General features: G+C 35.7%; 1 protein-coding gene across 1 annotated transcript; it reads right to left on the bottom strand.

The window, feature by feature from the left end:
• Positions 1–637: 637 nt before the first annotated feature.
• On the bottom strand, positions 638–22899 carry LOC123525191 (uncharacterized protein C6orf62 homolog). The gene is made up of 6 exons (XM_053538100.1): positions 22302–22899; positions 10118–10225; positions 8268–8336; positions 7658–7780; positions 4633–4767; positions 638–2920 (listed from the first exon to the last, which is right to left on the bottom strand). Exons 1-6 carry the CDS (start codon positions 22428–22430, stop codon positions 2780–2782), a joined length of 705 nt encoding a protein of 234 aa, XP_053394075.1. The 5' UTR covers positions 22431–22899; the 3' UTR covers positions 638–2779.
• Between the last annotated feature and the right edge of the window lie 661 nt (positions 22900–23560).

The following is a 23560-nucleotide window of genomic DNA, read 5'->3' as shown; positions in this document are numbered from 1 at the left end:
TTATGGTGTAGCCTTTGATAGTAAATAACTATTTTAAGTTTCAAGGCAATAGCTTTGATAGTAACAGAGATATTGGATGTTATATAAAACTAACCAAAAATATCTAAGTTAAAAAGGGACATAACTCTGTCAAAATTCAAATCAGAGTTATGGGGATTGTTTCTATTGGTGTAGACTTTGATAGTAAATAACTATTTTAAGTATTAAGTCAAATTAACTATTTTAAGTTTCAAGTCAAAAGCTTTGATAGTAACAGAGATATTTGACTTCATCAAAAACTTTAACCAAAACATCTAAGTTAAAAAGGGGCATAAATCTGTCAGAGTTATGGGGATTGTTTCTATTGGTGTAGACTTTGATAGTAAATAACTATTTTAAGTTTCAAGTCAAAAGCTTTGATAGTAACAGAGATATTTGACTTTATCGAGAACTTTAACTAAAAACTTCTAAGTTAAAAAGGGGCATAAATCTGTCAGAGTTATGGGGATTGTTTCTATTGGTGTAGACTTTGATAGTAAATAACTATTTTAAGTTTCAAGTCAAAAGTTTTGATAGTAACAGAGATATTTGACTTTATCGAGAACTTTAACAAAACTTCTAAGTTAAAAGGGGCATAAATCTGTCAGAGTTATGGGATTGTTTCTATTGGTGTAGACTTGATAGTAAATAACTATTTTAAGTTTCAAGTCAAAAGTTTTGATAGTAACAGAGATATTTGACTTTATCAAAAACTTTTTCAAAATTCAAACCAGAGTTATGAGGGTTGTTTCCCCTGGTGTAGTCTGTGATAGTAGATAACTATTTTAAGTTTCAAGTCAATAGGTCTGATAGTAAAAGCTTTAACCGACGACGACACCAACGCCAACGGCAATGCTGATTCTGGGGCGAGTGCAATAGCTCTACATTTTCTTCGGAAAGTCGAGCTAAAAATATCTAATTCACAAGACATGAAGAGGTAGTTTTAGCTTAGTGTGAAAGTAGTGCCAAGGACAGCAGTTTTAGCCTATTCTTAATGATCTTATAGAAAACAAAGTCCTATACAACTTAAAATCAAAGGACCCTTCTATTGCACAATTACATTAACTATTGCTGTTATATTCCCTACACACACATCATTCTTGATTTAGTACAGAAGAATTTGACAAGTTAATTATTTCTGGTAGACCCTTATTATAGGACAGCATCAGTTATTGATTACAATGCCGAAAAAAAAAACAAATATTTGTATACAATGAAACAGATATCATTTATCAGAGCTCCAGATAAGCTGCAAATAAAATCGGAATGTAATACATTTATTTATAAAATGTAAATCCTATTTGAAAAAGGTACAGGCAGTGATGTAGTCATCGCTCTTGAACTTTGGTCATTAGGAGTTAAAGATATAACTGTACACTTTAATTACAATGTAAACAAATACATTCTAAAGAACTAAGAAAACTACAATTCGCTTTCAGAAATTTAAAAGATATATTTAAAAAAGAAAAGATCTGGGGGTAAAATACCCTATGGGAAAAAAACAAGGGAGAATCTTATCTGGAGCTCTGCATTTAGTTTCTCAAAAAAAAAAGGTTTTTCTACAAATTTGCAACTTTTCTTAGATATAAATTCATGGTTCATAGCTTACTTAAACAGGAATCTTATATTTCTTGGATTGACAACTACCATGAAATCCACAAAAATTATTATTTAACAAATTTTAATGATTTAACAGTTTTACTTCAGTTAGTTAAATCTTCTTTACCAAAAACAAAATCACCAATTTACCATCAGCTGGTGGTGATGACTATTGGTTTTGGTAATATTCATTGTTAGTACATGAGAAACTTTCAGGGATCCCTAGAAATCAAAGTGCAACAAACAAACATTATCCTTACACATGTTATAGTTAATTTTTGAATCAGTTGATTCATGTCCCCATAAAATAATAATTCTGGACAAAACCACTAAGCTTAATGTCCAAGAAATTAAAGGTTTTAGAGAATTTCAAACATAATTTTAACCCTTACCTTGCTAAATTTCTATAATGAACTCTTCCATCTTTCAATTTGGACAGTACCATTAATTGTTAAAAAGGGTGCTTACCAAAAAGATACTGACTGAATAACCAACAGTGCAGACCATGATCAGACTGCACAGATGTGCAGGCTGATCTTGGTCTGCACTGGCCGCAAAGGCAGAATCACTTGCCGACAGCAGGCTAAGGGTTAAGGATCAGTTACTTCAGCCTGTGCTTAGGAGTAACAATGGCAGAAAATGAACGTGCCTGATAGGGATAGCTTCAACTTTTAAAAAAAATCATAAATTTAAATGGAACTTTTGAAACATGAAATTTCAAAAATAAATGTAAACTGGGACAGAAATTATTGACACACACTTAAGCAACGGCTGTCATTTTAAACTTTTACATTATATGCCCCCTGTGTGTTTTCTTACAAGTACATACTATGGTAACACAATCAAGTTTAAAGTAAGCCAACATACCAATAGTATAAAAATATGCATGCTGCAGAACAAAAAATAATTTTGCTGTATGATACCGATATCCCACAAAAACCAGCTTCTTCAAACTGCAAAATTTAGTATACTGACATTGATTTTGATCAAACAGTTCTTTTCCTATTACAAAAACTATAAAAAGGCCACAGTTCTAACAAAATGCTTGAGACAGTAACCACTTCTTCTGCATTTCCGGTCTAATTTCAATATAAAAACATGATTTTTTGTCAAGCTCAATTATAATACATGTTTTAAAGAACTGTAAAAAAATATATATTTCTCAATGCTGACTGTCCTGTGTATTCATAAGAGAATTCAGTGTGTGTTCCATTGTCTCAGTTCCCCAGTACATGAGCTGGTCTTGTGGCAGGTATACACATACATTGGCTAACTTTAAAATGGTCACCGTGTTCTTCTTAGTCTGAAATATATGTAAAAAGAAAAACTTTACTTCAGTCCAAATTCAATTTTAAGAATGTAAATTGTTTAATTCAGGAATTAATCCCAGCAAATACATATAACTAAGTTAAGCAACCCCACATAAAAAGCAGGCTGGTTTAATGACCTAGTTTTTGACCCAAGATGACCCAGTTTGGATCAATATCTACGACTGTGCAACTATTCACTATTGGCTCAGTAATATAAACGTAACATCACTTTTGTTTTTATCAAATGATATCCATTTTATGGTATGAAAGGTGCTGTCTTCCTACCACCTGCTGCACACTGCTGAGACATGTATATATTCATCAACCTGGCATGCTGAAGGTAAGTGAAACCCTGGTGATGGCCAATGTCTGAAATTATGCCACAAAGGCTAATCTGTCTTCTTCCACAATAAAAACTGCCAAATTGCAAAAATTATTATCAAAACTATATTGTTGCCATAAACAAAACAAATAAAACAAGAGCTGTCCATAAGACAGCGCGCTCCACTATTTGTGGATTTGACAGTAAAATGAATATATGTCTCAATAAGAGACCTCTACTTTAAAAGGAAGATACACCAAGGGGCATAATTCTGTCAAGAACACAAATTAGAGTTATTGGGATTGTTACCACACATGCAGATGATGATGGTAAAGATATATTTTGAGTTTCAAGTCATTATCTTATATAGTACTAAAGTTACGTCCAGAAAATACAGTTTGTTAAAAAATTTAAGTATGAAAGGGGCATAATTTGGTCAAAGATACAAACCAGAGTTATGGGGATTGTTACCACACATGCAGATGATGATGATAAAGATATATTTTAAGTTTCAAGTCTTTATCTTATGTTGCATTAAAGGTATATCCAGAAAGCGAAAATTGCAAAAAGATCTTTAAGTACAAAAGGGGCATAATTCTGTCAAAAATACAATTAGAGTTATGGGGTTTGTAACCACACATGCAAATGATGATTATAAAGAAATAGTTTTAATTTCAAGTCATTATCTTTTAAAGTACCAAAGATATGTCTATAAACGAAGCATTGGAAAAAATTTAACATGAAAATAATCCCAAGTATAACATCTTGGTGACCTTGACCTTGGATATGATGGGCCCAGCCCCTGCACATACTTTGTTTGTATGCTGGATAATGTTTATGTGAACTTACATTAAGATATAATCAATAGTAACAAAGATATGACAGAAAAACAAAGGTTGCTGAAAAACTTTAACCTTAAAAATAACCTAAACATCTTGGTGACCTTGACCTTGGATATAATTGGCCCAGCCCCTGTACATACTTTGTTTGTATGCTGGACAATGTTTATGTAAAGCTACAGTAAGATATAAGCAATAGTAACAAAGATATGACAGAAAAACAAAGGTTGCCGAAAAACTCTAACCTTAAAAATAACCTAAGTATAACTCCTTGGTGACCTTGACCTTGGGTATAGTAGGCTTAGCCCCTAAACATATTTTGTTTGTATACTGGACAATGTTTATGTGAAGTTACAGTAAGATATAAGCAATAATAACAAAAATATGACAGAAAAACAAAGGTTGCCGAAAAACTTTAACCAAGAAAGGTCACGCCGACGCCAACGCTGGGGCGAGTAGAATAGCCCCCCTATTCTCCGAATAGTGCAGCTAACATCATACTATTTTCTGCATTCAGAGAAATAATACATATATAAAATAGTACCTGTAGGTTAAGCCTGTCAATAAACAGGAACATATTCTGATCTGGATTACTGATGATAAGTCCAGTATCTTCTTTCCTGGTTAGTAAAAACACTGCCTGCTTCTCAATATCTCTCTGTAGAAACTCAAACTCCATCTGAAATCAAATCAATATTTACAGTGACCTGTTCACACACTTTTCCCATGTATTTCATCACAGTAGATTTTACAGTCAAGACATCAGGTACCCCACTTGAACTAGACCATACATTTCATACATATAATTATTCTGATAAAGAATTATGATGATCAAGTTGAAAAAGTAGTATCTAAGGTGTTAACGAAGTTTTTCAATGATTTCACCTAATGACCTAGTTTTTTTTCCAAGTGACCAAGTTACAAATTTATTCTAGATTTAAAACAGACAAACATTCTGACCAAGTCTCATGAATATGAGGTAGAAAAATCATGGCCTTCTGTGTGTTAACAATGTCTTTCTATAGTTTGACCTTGTGACTTAGTTTTTACCTAATAAATTAGTTTTGAATTATATTTCATAGAGAAAAACATTTTGATAAAATTTTAATATAAAGTAGACAAGGCAGTCTGAAAGACAGCTAAATCCCCCACCACTGCTATGGATAGTGAAAGGGTAAACCTTTGATTTTAGCTGTGACCTTGACCTGAACTGACATGGCTGACTCATGAATTCTGCACAACATCTTGATGAGGTGATCATTTGACCAAAGTTTCATGAAAATCCTTCAAGGGGTTTAGGAGATACAGAGCTGAAACCTTTGACCTTCAGTTGTGATCTTGACCTTGAGTTGACATGGCTGACTCATGAGTTCTTGATGAGGTGATCATTTGACCCGAGTTTGATGAAAATCTTTCAAGGGGTTAAGGAGATCTACAGAGTGGACACCAAATGGAAGGCTCAAACCTTCGACCCTTAGTTGTGACCTTGACCTTGAGCTGGCATGGTTGACTCATCATTTCTGCACATCGTTCTGATGAGGTAATCATTTGACCCAAGTTTTATAAAATTCCTTCAAGGGGTTTAGAAGATATAGAGCAGACACGAAATGGAAGGCTCAAACCTTTGACCTTCAGTTGTGACCTTGACCTTGAGCCGACATGGCTGACTCATAAGTTCTGCACATCACTTTGATGAGGTGATCGTTTGACCCAAGTTTGATGAAAATCCTTCAAGGGGTTTAGGAGATATAGAGCGGACACAAAATGGAAGGCTCAAACCTTTGACCCTAAGTTGTGACCTTGACCTTGAGCCAGCATGACTGACTCATCGGTTCTGCACATCGTCTTGATGAGGTTATCATTTGACCCAAGTTTTACATTCCTTCAAGGGGTTTAAGAGATATAGAGCGGACACAAAATGGAAGGCTCAAACCTTTGACCCTAAGTTGTGACCTTGACCCGGCATGGCTGACTTATGGGTTCTGCACATCGTCTTGATGAGGTGATCATTTGACCCAAGTTTGATAAAATTCCTTCAAGGGGTTTAGGAGATATAGAGCGGACACAAAATGGCAGGCTCAAACCTTTGACCTTGAGTTGTGACCTTGACCTTGAACCGACAAGGTTGACTCATGAGTTCTGCACATCGTCTTGATGAGGTGATCATTTGACCCAAGTTTCATGAAAATCCTTCAAGGTGTTTAGGAGATATGGACCGGACACGATTTTGTTACGGACGGAAGGACGGACGGAAGGACGGACAGACGGACGGATGCAGACCACTCCTATAATCCCTCCGCCACGGCGGGGGATTAAAAATGTGACCTATAGAGTGTTAACAAAGTTTGTTTCTACGATTTGACCTAGCAATCTAGCTTAAAATCTCAAGTAATCCAGTTTTGAATTTGGCCTATATTTCATGGTGACCATCAATCTGGTTTTTTTTTATAATCAGATGCAAAATGTGGTCTCTGTAGTGTTAACAAGGTTTCTCTATGACCTGACCTACTGACCTAGTTTTTAATCTAAGGTAAAGCACTTTTGGACTTAATCTAGAGTTCATATAAACAAACATTCTAACAAAGCTTTATGAAAATCCAGTTAAAAATGTTGTCTTTGAGTGTTAACAAGGTTTTTTCTATGATTTGACCCAGTGACTTAGTTTAAGATGTCAGATTACCCAGTTTAACATAAATTTCATAGAGACAAAAATTCTGACAAAGTGTTATAAAGTTCAAGTAGAAAATTTGGCCTCTAAAAATTAAACAAGGTTTTTCTATGATTTGACAAGTAACCTACTTTAACATCTCAGGTAACTCGGTATTGAACTTGACCTATACTTCATGGAGACAAACATTCTGACATTTCTTCTGAAGATCAATTCTCACAGTTTTATGAAGATCAAGTAAAAAATGTTGCCTCTAGAGTGTTAACAAGGTTTTTCTATGACTTGACCTAGTTATTGACCTCAGGTAATAAAATTTTTAACCGAAAAAGTCAGATAGCCTAGTTTTGAAATCAAATAAAAATTCACAGGTTCATTCTGACAAAGATATATGTTAATCAAGTAGAAATGTGGCCTTTCGGGTGAATAATCAGACTTGAAGTTCCTAAAATATACACAAGTCCACTTCATATTGATGTTTAACAAATTTCATTTGAACTGGATGGAAACTCCCAAAAATTCATATATGTCCATTTCATGTTGATGATATATACCAAGTTTCATTCGAATTGGGTGAAAACTGTAAGAGAATTTTAGTACACAAGAAAGTATGATGGACGGAACCACATATTAACGAATGGAAATTTCAAACACTATAGATGCCTCCCATGTTTTCGACATCAGCGCCACAAAAAAAATTATAGTCTTACATTCATACACCACTGGAAAATTCAGTTCTCTTTAAACAAACTGATCAATGGTAGATTCACTGACCAAAACATGTAACTGAAATCTGTCAAAAAAAAACAGCATTTTACATTTAACATCAACCTGGTTAAGAGTACTTGAATAACAAAATAAGATTAAATACAAGTTTTTCATTGTTTACTACAGTAAACAGTACCTCTATCTTCTTGAATGGCCCTTGCTCCTCCTTCCATTTTGAAAATAGATTACATTCAATCCTATCTAGGTCCTTCCTTGGCCAGAGAAAGTAGTCTACATCCGTAGTACAACCAATCAAGTCCTGTTCATGTGCAAAAAGATATAACAAAGATGGCAAAAGTCACTGAAGTATTAATACTACACAGACTTTAGGGTATTTCAAGTTTTTTCATGGTTAAGGAAACTCCAGGTGCCCCTCCAGACATTATTTTATGCACAGACAGGCGCCTAGGTGGAACCGCAGACCTTCCCTAAACCGTCTGGATGGCTTACACTACATGTATTTCTGGTAAAATATTTTTAATACATAAATCAGCGTTTCTTTCACTGAAGCAATAAAGTAAGTCACCAGCAGAGGGAAGCTTCCAAGAGAAATATGCGGCTGATGTATGTGTTTCAATCTACAAAATAACAAGAAACTGCTATCAGATAGCCTGCATCCTCACACTGTTTCATTATATGCTATGGAATATTGTAATTCCATATGAATAGTATGATTTTAAGTATTTTAAGAAGATTTTATGTGTCCCAGACAATTGTGCCCTTCAAGTTAAAAAACATATAATCACCCTTCTCATTGGTTGCCATCTGGGTGCATGGAATTGTACTATATCCCTCTCAATCAACTCCTTTGAACTCTCTTCAGTTATGTCTCATTCTGAAAATAAGAGTTATATACCTGTCTCAACATATGCTTTGATACTCATCTTCTGTATCATGTTCGCTATTCATGAGAATGTAGAGCAATCTTATGTGTAACCTTATTTTCATGACACTTTTACATTGTTCATGAGATGTTGACAACCATGGTAACCTTAGCAGACCTTCGAGATTACCCTTTGATTTGTCAACCTGAATAACAATAAAGAGAAACCTGACCTTATCTTGGTGGTCACTGATTATGTTTGTAGTTTTCTGTTTTTTTCTTCAAATTCCACTGTGCTTTCACTTTTATGTTAAAAGCAAATAAAGCAACTGTCTAAACAGAGAATATCTGAGATAACCATTGCAGAAAAAGGAAAAAAACGACTTCAACATATGTTCAAACTGATTGCATGAAAGTTTTCATTCAATGTTTCTACTGTTCACTGTATCTTGAAACAGGCTTATGATACGATATGTGTATCCCCAGGCTAATGTATCATGATACAGTGAATTTCAATATATCGTTACATCCTTATTCAAATCTGTCTGTAAAGACCACTCGAGAGATGAAAATATTTTGTTTGTTCATGGTTAAATTGGAAACGAAAATGGTGGCCTTTATTAGCAGGTGATAAAATAGTGGTTTTTGACTGCATTTCATGTCAATAACATGGTTTTTGACTGCATTTCATGTCAATAACAAAGAAGTGAACAACCACATCCTACTCAAAGCCATTATGACCCATTCAGTGCTGAGGTCCATTTTATAGTGAGCTTGAACTATCTGGACAAAGGGAAACATTTCTTTTGGTATATGTACAGCACAGCAGGAGAACCAATGACCAAAACAAAACAACAAGAGCTGTCAGAGGACAGCAACGCTCTACTATTCAAACAACTTTGTCAAATGTTGAAAAAGGGGCATAATTTTGTAAAAAAAAAAACAGAGTTATGGAACCTGTGCGGTGCAAGTCAGTTCTTCACAGTGAATAAGTGTGTGAAGTTTCAATCCATTCCAATAAGTGGTTACTGAGATACCAGCTTAACCAAATCAGGGTAAGTCCAGAAGCTCTACCTATTCTTCGAACAGTCAAGCTAAAAACATCTTTCCTGAAAAATATGAATAACAAAAATGTGCCTCATCAGATGTCTGCACTCCCCGAGCACAGTAAAAATGAGTGTAGCTTCACATCTAGGAGATACCTAGCAAGTTGCAGCTGATGCTGTATATGTATTGTAAGTCTTCTACAGGTAAACTTGGTCTCAGTATTTTCAGGTCTTTTTTTATACCAATCTATTTTAACTTGACAGTTTAAGCTTATTTGAACCACATTTGAGCCTGCATATTTGAAAACCTAGTACTGCTGTCATATGAGATGTGGTTGTCACCCTAGTACGACTCGAACTAAATGTCAGATATAATGGCCAAACAGCTAAGAAGACAACAACTTACCATTCTTCAATTTTATGTCTCTTTAATTTTACACTTTTCATATATTTTCGTGTATCAGTGCTATACACTGGGCACGTTAAAGAACCAGGCTGTCTATTCACAACAAGCTAGGCTAAGTTAGCCGGACAAGGCTGTATCTGATTTCTGATCTCTCTGTCGTGGGGGCTTTGTCTCACTCTGCATTTGAACTATGTAAAGCGCCTTTGAACGTGAAATTGATCATGAAAAGGGCGCTATATAAATCTGGTATAATAATAATAATAATATCCAATGGTAACATACTGTTATGAGACAACCATAAGGAAATATTTTAAGATATACAGTGTAAGTTATAGAGTATACCTTTGCCCCCTCTTTTATACAATCTTCATAATTATTTGTCATCACAGGTAGTACCTCTTCAACCTCAAACACTGCACAACTTTTCTTCTGAAATACATAATAATTCTATACATATAATATTCATAATAACTAGACATGAAAGTCATGACAAAATGTGCATATATGTCAAATTCATTTCAATGAAGTTAGTGTATGTATATATATAAAGTTTCTTTGATTTGGATAAACTGTACAAGCAGTCAGGTTCTAGCCAGAAAAAATATTACCCAAGAATTTTTTGAGATACAACAGCTGATTGCGAGGGTATGTGGGGGCCTTCGCAAACATTTTTTGGTTTTATTGACTCATATCGTGCATTATGGTGTATTTCAAAGTGAAAACCGTAGTAAAAAAGTGCATAAATATTTTAACTTGAGGGCAATAGTAGTATATCATGAATGGTAACAACAATTGTTTCAGCATTATAAACCAGTGGCCCCTAAAAAGGACTAAGTGCCACCATTTAGCCAAATTTGGAAGAGATCTTACAATGATATTACAAACCAAGTTTCATGGCGATCCACCAAGCAGTTCGTTAGAAGTCATTTAAAGATTTTTCTATTTTTGGCTCTAGCCACCCCTAGATGGAGCCAAGAACCCAATTTGAACAAACTTGGAAGAGGACCTTCTAAAAATGCTACAGACCAAGTTAAAAGAAAAGACATCATGCTGTTCATGAAAACAAGTTATTTACAGACATTTCTATTTTTAGCTCTAGCATCCCGAAAAAGGGCAGAATGTCGGCATTTGTATAAATATGGAGAGTACCTTATAATAAAGCTTCAAACCAATTTTGACTAAGATCTGTGAAGTGGTTCACAAGAAGAAGTTTTTTCCAGGTATTTCTACCTTTAGCTCTAGTAGCCCCTAACTGGGGACCAAGTGGCCCCATTTTGAACACATTTGGGAGAAGTACTTACAGAGACACTACTGTCAGACCAAGTTTGATGAAGATCAATCAAGTGGTTCATGAGATGATGTCATTTAAAGATCTTTTACCCATTTCAGCAATCTTGTGTAAGTTACACATAAAGATGTTACAGACCAAGCTTGATGACAGCCATCAAACGGCTCATTAAAAGAAGTCATTTTCCTATATCTGTTTCTTTAGCTCCAGTGGCCCCTTACATTAGAATAAAATTGGGAAAGGACCATATAATAATGCTACAGACAAAGTCTGACATAAATCCATCAAGTGGTTTCTGAGAAGAAGCTGTTTAAGGGTATTTCTATTTTTAGCTCTAGTGACTCCTAAAAGGGGCAAAGGGCCCCCATTTGAGTAAATTTTGGAGTAGCCTTACTCATTTGGCTTATCGGGATGACTTATTTTATGATCTGATTTTTTTATAGTTGTCATCCCTCTAAGCCTTACCCGTATCTGCATTTTACTGTTAGGAAAACAAATACTTTAAAAAATCCAAAAAAGTCATAATAATTATACTGGTCAGGCTTACTTGCTTCAGTAAATTAAACATTAATATTCATGTAGAAACTTCATATGGGTAGAATTTAACAGAAATGCCACATAGAGTATAGACCGCAATGTACAATATTCCAATTAATCGCATGGTTATAAAACATTGTTTTTTGCACTCGAACATGTTGACAATTAAATGCAAAATGTCAAAGACGTAACCGCAGCGCTAATTGGCTGAACACAATTGACTCTGGTAATTGGATAATTTGATTCGCTTTCACACTTCTTGGGAAAATCTCGCAAGTACCTGAAGTAGGGGGAGCTTAAATCATGCTATTGGCACGTGTTTGTATATTCAACACTCATTTTGCCAACAGCCCGGGTAGCGTTAATTAGCGAGTTCAGATATCAAAGAAAATCGGGCGACTTGCATTTCGCTTTGAGGTTAGATTTGAGCGAAGTTTGAACTTCCAAAGTGCCTATTTCGCTCAAGTTGCCCACTAGCGAGAGCACTGTTTACATATAGCAACGCAGCCACACAGGGCGCGAAATTCATCCTCTACTAATACAGACACAGAGCGATCTGACCAGAGGGACAGAGTGAGATAAAGCCCCCAGAACAGAGAGAGAGAAATCCTTTTTAGATACAGACCTGTCCGGCTAACTTAGCCTAGCTCTTTGCGAACAGTACCGGATGTTCTAAACACTACCTTTACACACAGCAATTGGGACTTTAAAGTGATAAAAATGAAGAAGTATAATTTTATTTTGAGTTTTAAGGAGCTAACTGAATATATCCAGGGCTCCAGATAAGATGTGTATTAGCGTAAATTACGATTTGAAATAATGCATATACCCATGTCTGATCATTTTTAGCATATAAAAATGTATATGAAATTACAGAAACACATGCAATGACTTTTTACTAGCGTAAACAAAATCTGAATCGTCTGGATGCTTTACGTAATAGAGCACGGTCTGCATTAATTCTCCCACATTGAACATACACATGCTTTGAATGGTACTCTATAAAGCTAGCTTAAACTATATTATACACTCAATGTGTGCATAAATCAAATAGTTGGGAAAAAATGGGAATTAATATTGATGGTACAGTAGTATATTTTAAAGCGGTGTCAATTTAAAATATCAACTTCCGGTGCGGATTAAACAACAAAATGGCTCTTTTTAAGAATGTTAAAAGTGAACAAACGCTCTACTACACATTCTTTAAACCAACAAAAAATGATCCACAAAACATTGTTAAAGGTATATTGAATAACCTATTGGATTTGGTAGTGAGTGTGAATCCAAAGCAAGCCAAGGGAGAAAAAGAAGCAAAAACTTGAAAGCTGAATTGAAACCGAACTGCAAACAAATATACAAATAAACAAGTGTTATAAAACTGATTTCTGTTTTTTTTTTCTCATTTACAAGTTATCAGGAGTAAAATTACTCCTAGTGAGTTTCTGATTTTACCATTTTACTCATTCACAAGGGAAATGTCCGAAATATAGACTTACTGAATGCATAAAACAGAAGTATGCCGACAACTGGTCCGCCATTCGTTAGTATTTCGTTTCAATTATCCAATGAAAATGGATTTAAAGGGAAAGACAATGTTGTTTTTATGTTAATTTTGCCTGCTAGGACTTCTTATTTCATTTAAAGAAGTGAAAGAATTTTCAAAATCAGGTTAAAAATTAGGAAGTTATCAGAATTTAAATATTTGATTAAAATGGAGGCCATTTTGTTTCCATGGCAACAAAAAACAAAACTGCGGATTTCTGAAATGTCTTGATACATATTTGAACTGTATTTAGTTATTTATGTAAAATAATTTCTCTTCTTTTTCAAGCTATAATGAAAGGAATTACCTTGTTTTACATCCTACACCCATGAAACATATAAAATTAGTCTATTTAAAAGGTTATTTGCTAAATAAAGAATTCATCAGTGTGTAAATGACGTCATAAACACTAAAATGGCTGCCTCCATGATCAGCCATTTTCTTAAATTTCAAACTGCCATATCTTTTTCAATAGTGGTCTGATTTTAAAAATTCTTTCAGCGTTATGAAATGCTCGAGGATGGCTTTCATATTAAATTAACTCATTTTCAGGTTTTCCTTGTCCTTAACATGTTACAGTTAGGCACAGCTGTTAACATGGCGGCGTCCATAGCGTCAATAAAAAGTGGGACAAAAAATTAGCGAAACTTTGATAAATCTTCGTATTTCATAACAGTATGTCCGAGGGAATTTATATGTTGACGCTGGACAATAATTGCGTCAAATTTCCGTGTCTATGATGTAATTTCAGTGGAAAAGAACTTTAGTATTTTTATGCTGAGTTGCAGTTGTCATGATTTATTTTTCCACCTACAAAAACAAATCAGTGAACATGAACAAACAAGAGGGCCATGATGGCCCTATATCGCTCACCTGTTATTACTGCACTTGAGGACAAGAAGGTCCTCAGAAAATATATCTAAATCCAAAGGACAGGAACAACAAAGGGAAGAAATTTAACCAAAAAGAAAAAAAAAATCTTACAAGGTATAGATATGTCAAAATACACCTAAAAATTGGAGGTACCATCCATGTTGTACCACACAAAAGTGGTCTCGTTTTTTCCCTACGGCCAATAATAAAAAAGTTACTAAAAATAAGCTATTTATAGTATCGTAAAAGGGAAGTAATTAAAAAAAAAATACTGTAAGTGGAAAAAAGAAGGATCTTCCAAATAAATCTGTTGACATAAATGAAATTTCAGATCAGTATCTTCATTAGTTATGGAGATATACCCATTTTAATTTGAAATAAAGGGAGGTAATCTGACATAAAATCAGTCCATAGATATCTACCCTGATTGTCTCAGTCAAACTAATAACAATAATGAAATTTCAAATAAGCCCTGTAAGTACTTACTGATATAAATCCATTTTGATTACAATCAGGGGAGGTAATCAGATATAAAATAACTCTGGAACCTACGATCAGATCAGATTTGTCATGGAATCCAAGATTTATTGTTGTTGAAGATATTTTGAAAGTTTGTGTCAAATAAAACCATAAATGAAGTCTCTATATAGCTGCAAAAGCCAAAATAGCCAATTTTGGACCTTTAAGGGGCCATAACTCTGGAACCCATGATGGAATCTGGCCAGTTCAAGAAAGGAAACAAGATCTTGTGGTAATACAAGTTGTGTGCAAGTTTGGTTAAAATAAAATCATAAATGATGCTGCTATTGTGCAGACAAGGTCAAAATAGCTAATTTTTGGCCCTTTCAGAGGCCATAACTCTGGAACCCATAAAGGAATCTGACCAGTCCAAGAAAGGAACCAAGATCTTATGGCGATACAAGTTGTGTGCCAGTTTGGTGCAGACAAGAAATTGTTGACGCACGGACGGACGACTGACAACGGACGAAGGGTGATCACAAAAGCTCACCTTGTCACTGACAGGTGAGCTAAAAATGCAGAAAATAAGCAGTCGTACAGGACACTATTCAGTAACAAGAGGGCCATGATGGCCCTATATCGCTCACCTGTTATCATTGCACTTGAGGACAAGAAGGTCCTCAGAAAAAATATGTAAGTCCAAAGAACAGGAACAACAAAGGGAAGAAATTTAACTAAAAAGAAAAAAAAATTCTTACAAGATACAGATATGTCAAAATACACCTAAAAATTGGAGGTACCATCCATGTTGTACAACAGAAAAGTGGTCTCGGTTTTTCCCTACTGCCAATAATAAACAAGAGGACCATGATGGTCCTGAATCGCTCACCTATCCCCACATGACCCAGTGTTGAACTGAGTATGACGTCATTATTTCTATTATTTGACATAGTGACCTAGTTTTTGAGCACATGTGACCTAGATATCATCAAGATAAAAAATTCTGACCAATTTTCATGAAGATCCATTGAAAAATATGGCCTCTAGAGAGGTCACAAGGTTTTTCTATTATTTGACCTAATGGCCTAGTTTTTGAAGGCACGTGACCCACTTTTAAACTTGACCTAGATATCATCAAGGTGAACATTCTCACCAATTTTCATGAAGATCTCGTGAAAAATATGGCCTCTAGAGAGGTCACAAGGTTTTTCTATTTTTCGACCTACTGACCTGGTTTTTGACCGCACATGACCCAGTTACAAACCTGACCTAGATATCATCAAGCTGAACATTCTCACCAATTTTCATGAAGATCCGGTGAGAAATATGGCCTCTAGAGAGGTCACAAGGTTTTTTCTATTTTTAGACCTACTGACCTAGTTTTTAACCCCACGTGACCCAGTTTCGAACTTGACTTAGATATCATCAAGGTGAACATTCTGACCAATAATCATGAAGATCTCATGAAAAATATGGCCTCTAGAGAGGCCACAAGGTTTTTCTATTTTTAGATCTACTGACCTAGTTTTTAACCCCACGTGACCCAGTTTCGAACTTGACCTAGATATCTTCAAGGTAAACACTCTGACCAATTTTCATGAAGATCCATTGAAAAATATCGCCTCTAGAGAGGTCACAAGGTTTCCCTATTTTTAGACCTACTGACCTAGTTTTTGACCGCACGTGACCCAGTTTCGAACTTGACCTAGATATCATCAAGGTGAACATTCTGACGAATTTTCATGAAGATCCATTGAGAAATATGGCCTCTAGAGAGGTCACAAGGTTTTTCTATTTTTAGACCTACTGACCTAGTTTTTGACCCCACATGACCCAGTTTCGAACTTGACCTAGATATCATCAAGGTGAACATTCTGACCAATATTCATGAAGATCTCATGAAAAATATGGCCTCTAGAGAGGTCACAAGGTTTTTCTATTTTTAGATCTACTGACCTAGTTTTTAACCCCACGTGACCCAGTTTCGAACCTGACCTAGATATCATCAAGATGAACATTCTGACCAATTTTCATGAAGATCCATTGAGAAATATGGCCTCTAGAGAGGTCACAAGGTTTTTCTATTTTTAGATCTAATGACCTAGTTTTTGACCCTACGTGACCCAGTTTCGAACTTGACCTAGATATCATCAAGATAAACATTCTGACCAATATTCATGAAGATCTCATGAAAAATATGGCCTCTAGAGAGGTCACAAGGTTTTTCTATTTTTAGACCTACTGACCTAGTTTTTGAACCCATGTGACCCAGTTTCGAACTTGACCTAGATATCATCAAGGTGAACATTCTGACCAATTTTCATGAAGCTCTTATGAAATATATGGCCTCTAGAGAGGTCACAAGGTTTTTCTATTTTTAGACCTACTGACCTAGTTTTTGATGGCACGTGACCCAGTTTCGAACTTGACCTAGATATCATCAAGATGAACATTCTGACCAACTTTCATAAAGATCCCATGAAAAATGTGACCTCTAGAGTGGTCACAAGCAAAAGTTTACGGACGCACGGACGCACGGACGCACGGACGGACGACGGACACCGCGCGATCACAAAAGCTCACCTTGTCACTTTGTGACAGGTGAGCTAAAGAGTTACTAAAAATAAGCTATTTATAGTAGCGTAAAAGGGAAGTAATTAAAAAGAAAATTATTGTAAGTGAACAAAAGAAGGATCTGCCAAATAAATCTGTTGACATAAATAAAATTTCAGATCAGTATCTTCATTAGTTACGGAGATATACCATTTTAATTTGAAATAAAGGGAGGTAATTTGACATAAAATCAGTCCATAGTTATCTACCCTGATTGGCTCAGTCCAACTAATGACAATAATGAAATTTCCAATAAGTCCTATAAGTACTTACTGATATAAATCCATTTTGATTACAATGAGGGGAGGTAATCAGATATAAAATAACTCTGGAACCTACAATTGGATCTGATTTGTCATGGAATCCAAGATTTATTGTTGTTGAAGATATTTTGGAAGTTTGTATCAAATAAAACCATAAACTTATTATCTGTATGGCTGCAAAAGCCAAAATAGCCAATTTTGGACCTTTAAGGGGCCATAACTCTGGAACCCATGATGGAATCTAGTCAGTTCAAGAAAGGAACCAAGATCTTGTGGTAATACAAGTTGTGTGCAAGTTTGGTTAAAATCAAATCATAAATGAAGCTGCTATTGTGCAGACAAGGTCAAAATAGCTAATTTTGGCCCTTTCAGGGGCCATAACTCTGGAACCCATTACGGGATCTGGCCGGTTTAAATATGGAACCGAGATCTAACAGTGACACAAGTTTTGTGCAAGTTTGATTAAATTCAAATCATAAATGAAGCTGCTATTGTGCAGACAAGGTCAAAATAGCTAATTCTGGCCCTTTCAGGGGCCATAACTCTGGAACCCATAATGGAATCTCGCCAGTTGAAGAAAGGAACCAAGATCTTATGGTGATACAAGTTGTGTGCGAGTTTGGTTAAAATTAAATCATAAATGAAGCTGCGATTGTGCAGACAAGGTCAAAATAGCTTATTCTGGCCCTTTCAGGGGCCATAACTCTGGAACCAGGCCCTTCCCCAGCCGCATAAGGCGCCGCGCTACCGCGGCGCTTAAAACACGAAATATAGCTTCCCACAGCGCTTAAATATCCCGCGCAGTGCCTCAATTATTAGCGCAGCGTCTTAAATCAGTAAGCGATTTCATCCCCGTGAGATACCTCAGGTAAAATCTATCGGGGTAGTTTATGGAATACACAGTGTAGCTAGCTGTTTGCCGTGTACTGATAAGGGTTTAAATACGACACGTGTTGATGAAAGTCTGTGTTTTCACAAGTATGCGGTTAATTGGAACAGGAGTGATTGGAATAATTATTAGTTAAGGATTATAATTAGTCTATGCAAAGAAATGGGATAACAGTTGGTGGCGGCATGCATGGGTAAGTTAATTGTTATCGAGTAATAATTAGCAGAGAAAGGCAACTGTATTAAAAGTTAGCAGTGATTCTTGGACTGTTTGAAGTTTGAAAATGAAATCATTGTTCCGGATGAACTGAAGCAAACTTTTTCGAGGATGTTTAATTACTATTGTTTAAGGTGCTATTAATTTCTAAATATTAAACTTTACCTACTATGATATTGTTGTTTCACTTTGCTTTTGTATCGCTCAAAGTAAACATGAAACGACCAAATGATACAAGTTTCAGTGGAATAACAAAATTTAGGACAGGTTACCTAACCATCGTTCCCGGGAAAGACCAGTTCCAAATAAACTGCCTACTTTCTCACGTAAAGAACCGGTCTAGTCATTAATTCTCTTCTGTTGTATTTCAAGGAAGTCAGTATTTCTATATATAGATGCTAAATAAACATTGATTTATTTAGAATCTCTATTTACTGAATATATTTACAGCATCATGTATGGTCCAAAGAATTTTAGAAAAAAATAAAAAAAAAACTTATCATCAACAAAAAAGTTATGATGCATTTTGTCAATTCATTGCAACATGTCACTGTAACTTATGTTTCATTTCAGGCTCTTTCATCACTCTTCTCCCTTGAAGAAGACTGGGCGGTTATTGAATGGGCACAGGCGAAAGCCACCCTTACCACAGATGAACACTTTGAGCACAATGGAGTGGATTATTGGTAATCTGTCTGAGTCTCACCCAAACCTGTGCAAAGTCGCTACAGTGGGACTGCTTCTACCAACCTCCACAGCTGGTGTGTATACATGTTCTTTCTGAAACTTGCTGCTTGCAGTAAAATACATAGTTAAAACTTGAAATAAAGAACCTGCTTCTGTGTGTAAAAAAGCTGCTTACACCCACAAATATTTAACAGAAATACTGTTGCAATTCATTGTGCAGGAGAACACAAGATAAATGTCAAATCTTAGGAACTTTACAATATAAATCCATCCTTGCTCTGGGAAAATAACAAATACTTTTTTTTTTGTACTTTCAGATTGTGAGAGAGGTCTCAGCAGTTGAAAGTGTAAAGACCACCCACCATTCACCAGTGAGCATGAAAGTGCTTAATGCCTTACTCATGGTGTCCATGCAGGGACAAAAAATGAATGACTTTAATTTCAGTGGTGCAGTAAAGGAATGGCACAGTGCCAAAGACAGACACTTATATGAAAAAAAAATGCCTATGTGTTGTTAGTGTTAGTACAAAAGAAGTGGAAAGACATATGTGTTGTTCGAAAATACTTATAAAAGAAGTGGACATCTGTGTAGTGTATATGATATATTGATGGTTATATGATTATGTGAAAATGTAGAAGTAATGAAATACATGTTGCTGTGTTGTTTTTTTTTTTGCATATGGTATACTTAAAAAAGCACCATTTGGGTTCGATTTTTTTTAAAAAATCGAACACGGGAGGGGACACCCCTCCCTCACCCACCCCTTATTATGCCACGCAAACTACCCCAGTGCCTTAAAAAATTTCTGGGGAAGGGCCTGGGAACTCATACTGAAATCTGGCCAGTTCAAGAAAGGAACCAAGATCTTATGGTGATACAAGTTGTGTGCCAGTTTGGTAAAAATCAAGTTATAAATAAAGCTGCTATTATGCAGACAAGGTCAAAATAGCTAATTTTGGCCCTTTCAGAGGCCATAACTCTGGAACCCATAATGGGATCTCGCCAGTTCAAGAAAGGAACCGAGATCTTATGGTGATACAAGTTGTGTGCAAGTTTGGTTAAAATAAAATCATAAATGAAACCACTATCGTGCAGACAAGAAATTGTTGACGCACGGATGGACGGACGACGGACGAAGGGTGATCACAAAACCTCACCTTGTCACTATGTGACAGGTGAGCTAAAAAATGTGAATAAGCGTGATGAAAATTCGAGAAAGAATAGTTTTCTTTTGCGTAAGAGTTCCAGCAAGATCAGGGCACAACAGTTTAAAATCAAAAAGTTGTCTGATAAAAATGTGTTGACTGAACGACGATTGAAAGAGATTCAAGAAGAAAATGATGCATTAACAGTACAGAATGAAAATTTAAAAGATATAAACAGATCTCTTAAAGAGCTGTCTCAAAGTGAAAAGGACAAAAAAAGTGATAGCTCAGAAGTCCAACACATATCTGAGAAAGGATATTTCTGATCTGCGGACAAATTTAAAGCAGTGTGTCGACAGTGATTTTCTTTTAGAAAGTACCTCACATGAAATATGTAACAACTCCATTAAACAATTGAAGTTACTCTTGGATAAGAAAGATCAACAAATAAATGAATTACAAGAAGAAGCAATAGAAAAAAAGAAAATTGACACTACAAATGCAAATGGATGTTTCAAGAACAATGTTCGCCTCTGTGTAATGGAGCTCGCTGCTCTTGAAGTTGCGACAGAGAAAGTGTTGAAAGTGATTCAGTGTGTTACGTCCCATTTACATAATTATAGCTTGAAAAATGACGAGCTGCCAAATTCTACAACAGTGCAGACAATAGTTGATGAAGGGCACTTCATAGCCAAGACATATATCGCTGAAAAACTTGACGAGTCCAGCACATTGGGTCTCAGTCGCGATGGTACAACCAGGAAAAAGAAAAAGATCCTCGACACAACGGTAACATTAGACAATGGGAAAGTAATCAGCCTCGGTTTCACCCAGGTATCTCGTGAAACTGCTTCAGCTATAACAGACGTTACAAAGTCCCACCTGAAAGAACTTTCCAAAGCACACAAAGCAGTCAGCTCCTCACAATCAAATCTGGAAGATATAAACATCAGTGAAGAATTTATAGTGAACTCTTTGGAAAAACTTGCTTTTACTATGAGTGACAGAGCAGTCAATGAAAAACTTGCCAATAAATTATTAACTGAATGGAGGGAAAATATGTTGTTAAAATGCAGAAGTGAAACTAAAGTTATTAGGCTTTAATCGTTATGTGGTAGATGAAATCAAGTCAGTTGAAAAGGAAATTTTAGAAAGTGATGGGCCTATCGGCAGCAACAGTCTACCAGTTTTCAAACTTTGGTCTAAAAAGGAGTCGGTGGGTGAACGTGTAATACGAACTACAGCTGACACTTTCGGGCTTGTTGGCGAACATACAGGCCTACTCTTTTGTTCTTTTAGCCACGTAAGAGAAAAATAGCCACATAAAAGCCCTACGGAATGAATGACATCAAAGAAAAAGTACAGTTACCTATTGTTCCTTTAGCCACCTAAGTATGCAAATGTGAGCTCGGACGGACGGACGGAAGGAGACCATTCCTATAATCCCTCCGCCACGGCAGGGGATTAACAAGGGCCAGGACAATGGACAACCTGGGATTTACCTGAGCTGTAAAATAGCTGTAAGTCTTTTAGAAGGAGAAGAAATGTTGTATTTGAGAAAACTACATGTTTCCCCTTTCAAGAAAAGCTGTCAAGTGCAGTGTATAATTTCAATTACCGCCAAAAACGTGATTTTGTGAGATTTTAGTGTGCAGCCAATCAAAACTTGTTTAACATACTCACTCGCATCAGTGATTTAGGTATTACAATACCAATTCTTTTCACTCACTATGACATATTGATTGTCCGATTAGCTCAGTTGCTAGAGCATTTGACTTGCAAGCAGACGGTCACATGTTCGAGTCCTGTATCGGGCTGCACATTTTTCAGCTCCTATTACAGTCAGTGATTACAGTATGATAGAGTCTAGCTGACAAATGTTGAATATGAATTTCCTGATTCAACTAAAACCATGAGAAAGCAGCATTCATATACAAATTTGAACAAAACTTGTATTCTGTACGATGCTGCAAATTGCAATAAAATTTTACCCTTTCTTTAAAGTGGAATGTAATATACATCTTGAAGTCGAAGTGATCAGCTAAAGATTCTTTCTTTTTCTTCAGTTGACTACGTAGCCGCCTTAATGCTGAGCTCTTTCTTAATGAAGGATCTCCCATGATAAATCTCTTAATGTAAGTTTACAGCAATTGTCGGTATCAGATTTTTGGTGAAAAATTTACAAGAAATTATGAAAGAAATCATAACATTTTGATGTTACAGAGAAAGATGACTACATGTGGACTACATATTTACAGTGAACTGAGCAAAATTCAAAGTTTTTACTTCTCATTGAAAGCCATTCTTCAAACTCTTTTTCAATCTACTTCAACTAAGACCGGCCTATTTTTGTTGACTAGGAAATAAATTCAAAGGGAGACAACCTCAAAAACCTTAAACTTTTCGTTATGTGAAAGAGATGTTTAAACTGATAGTCCGCCATTTCTCATACGATTCAAGTATATAATTTCTACAAAGTAACGTCATTCTGTTGGTTGACAACAATCCTTTTTTTGTGCCCAGTTTGGGGTCTGTCGGACAGAACTGTCACCCCACAATTTAGCGGAAATAGAATTAACTTCCGGGCGGAGAATCGAAATTATGACAGGTAGTCATTTTCACAATAACGGTCATATGACACTATATTGTAGGAGACTGAACAATTTTGCCTAAAATCCAGAAATAAAAAATTAAAGAGTTTTCAGTCGTTTAGAATCATTTTACACGATCTACAATATACTAACGGTTTTCTGACTAATTTCGAAGGTGTCCGGCCAAAACAAAATGGTACTGCTCTTTATAGGTTGAAAACAACTACTGGTACCAGGAAGGTCTAATACGGGGAGTATAAACTCCGTAAAAATCAATATATTTATCTGTATTATGCTGTCGTCCATACCTGTAAATATCGACCAGTCGTTAGAGATCGATATTTTGTTTTCGCCACTATCGATTAGCGTGTAATTAGCATATTACTTCATGTTAATCACGGAGCTACAACACTTATTGTTCAAAAGGTTTACCAGTCACTTGTTAAGTGGCGGTAATTAGATGATCAGAGATTGATCTAAGGGATTCTGAAGCAAAAACAGCATGCGACTGCATGTGGTGATATGCTTAATTATTATGAATTAACTCGAGCTCACTTCCCTGAAGAAATATTTTACCACGTAACTTCAAACCTTTATCAAAGGGCCGATTTTTGTTGGATTTGAATAAAAAAAAATGGAAAATAACAGAAACACACTGG

Source organism: Mercenaria mercenaria, chromosome 3 (assembly GCF_021730395.1).
Source record: "Mercenaria mercenaria strain notata chromosome 3, MADL_Memer_1, whole genome shotgun sequence".
NCBI lineage: Eukaryota > Metazoa > Mollusca > Bivalvia > Venerida > Veneridae > Mercenaria > Mercenaria mercenaria.
Note: the sequence above shows the minus strand (reverse complement) of the source record. Positions and strands in the feature narration are given on the sequence as shown.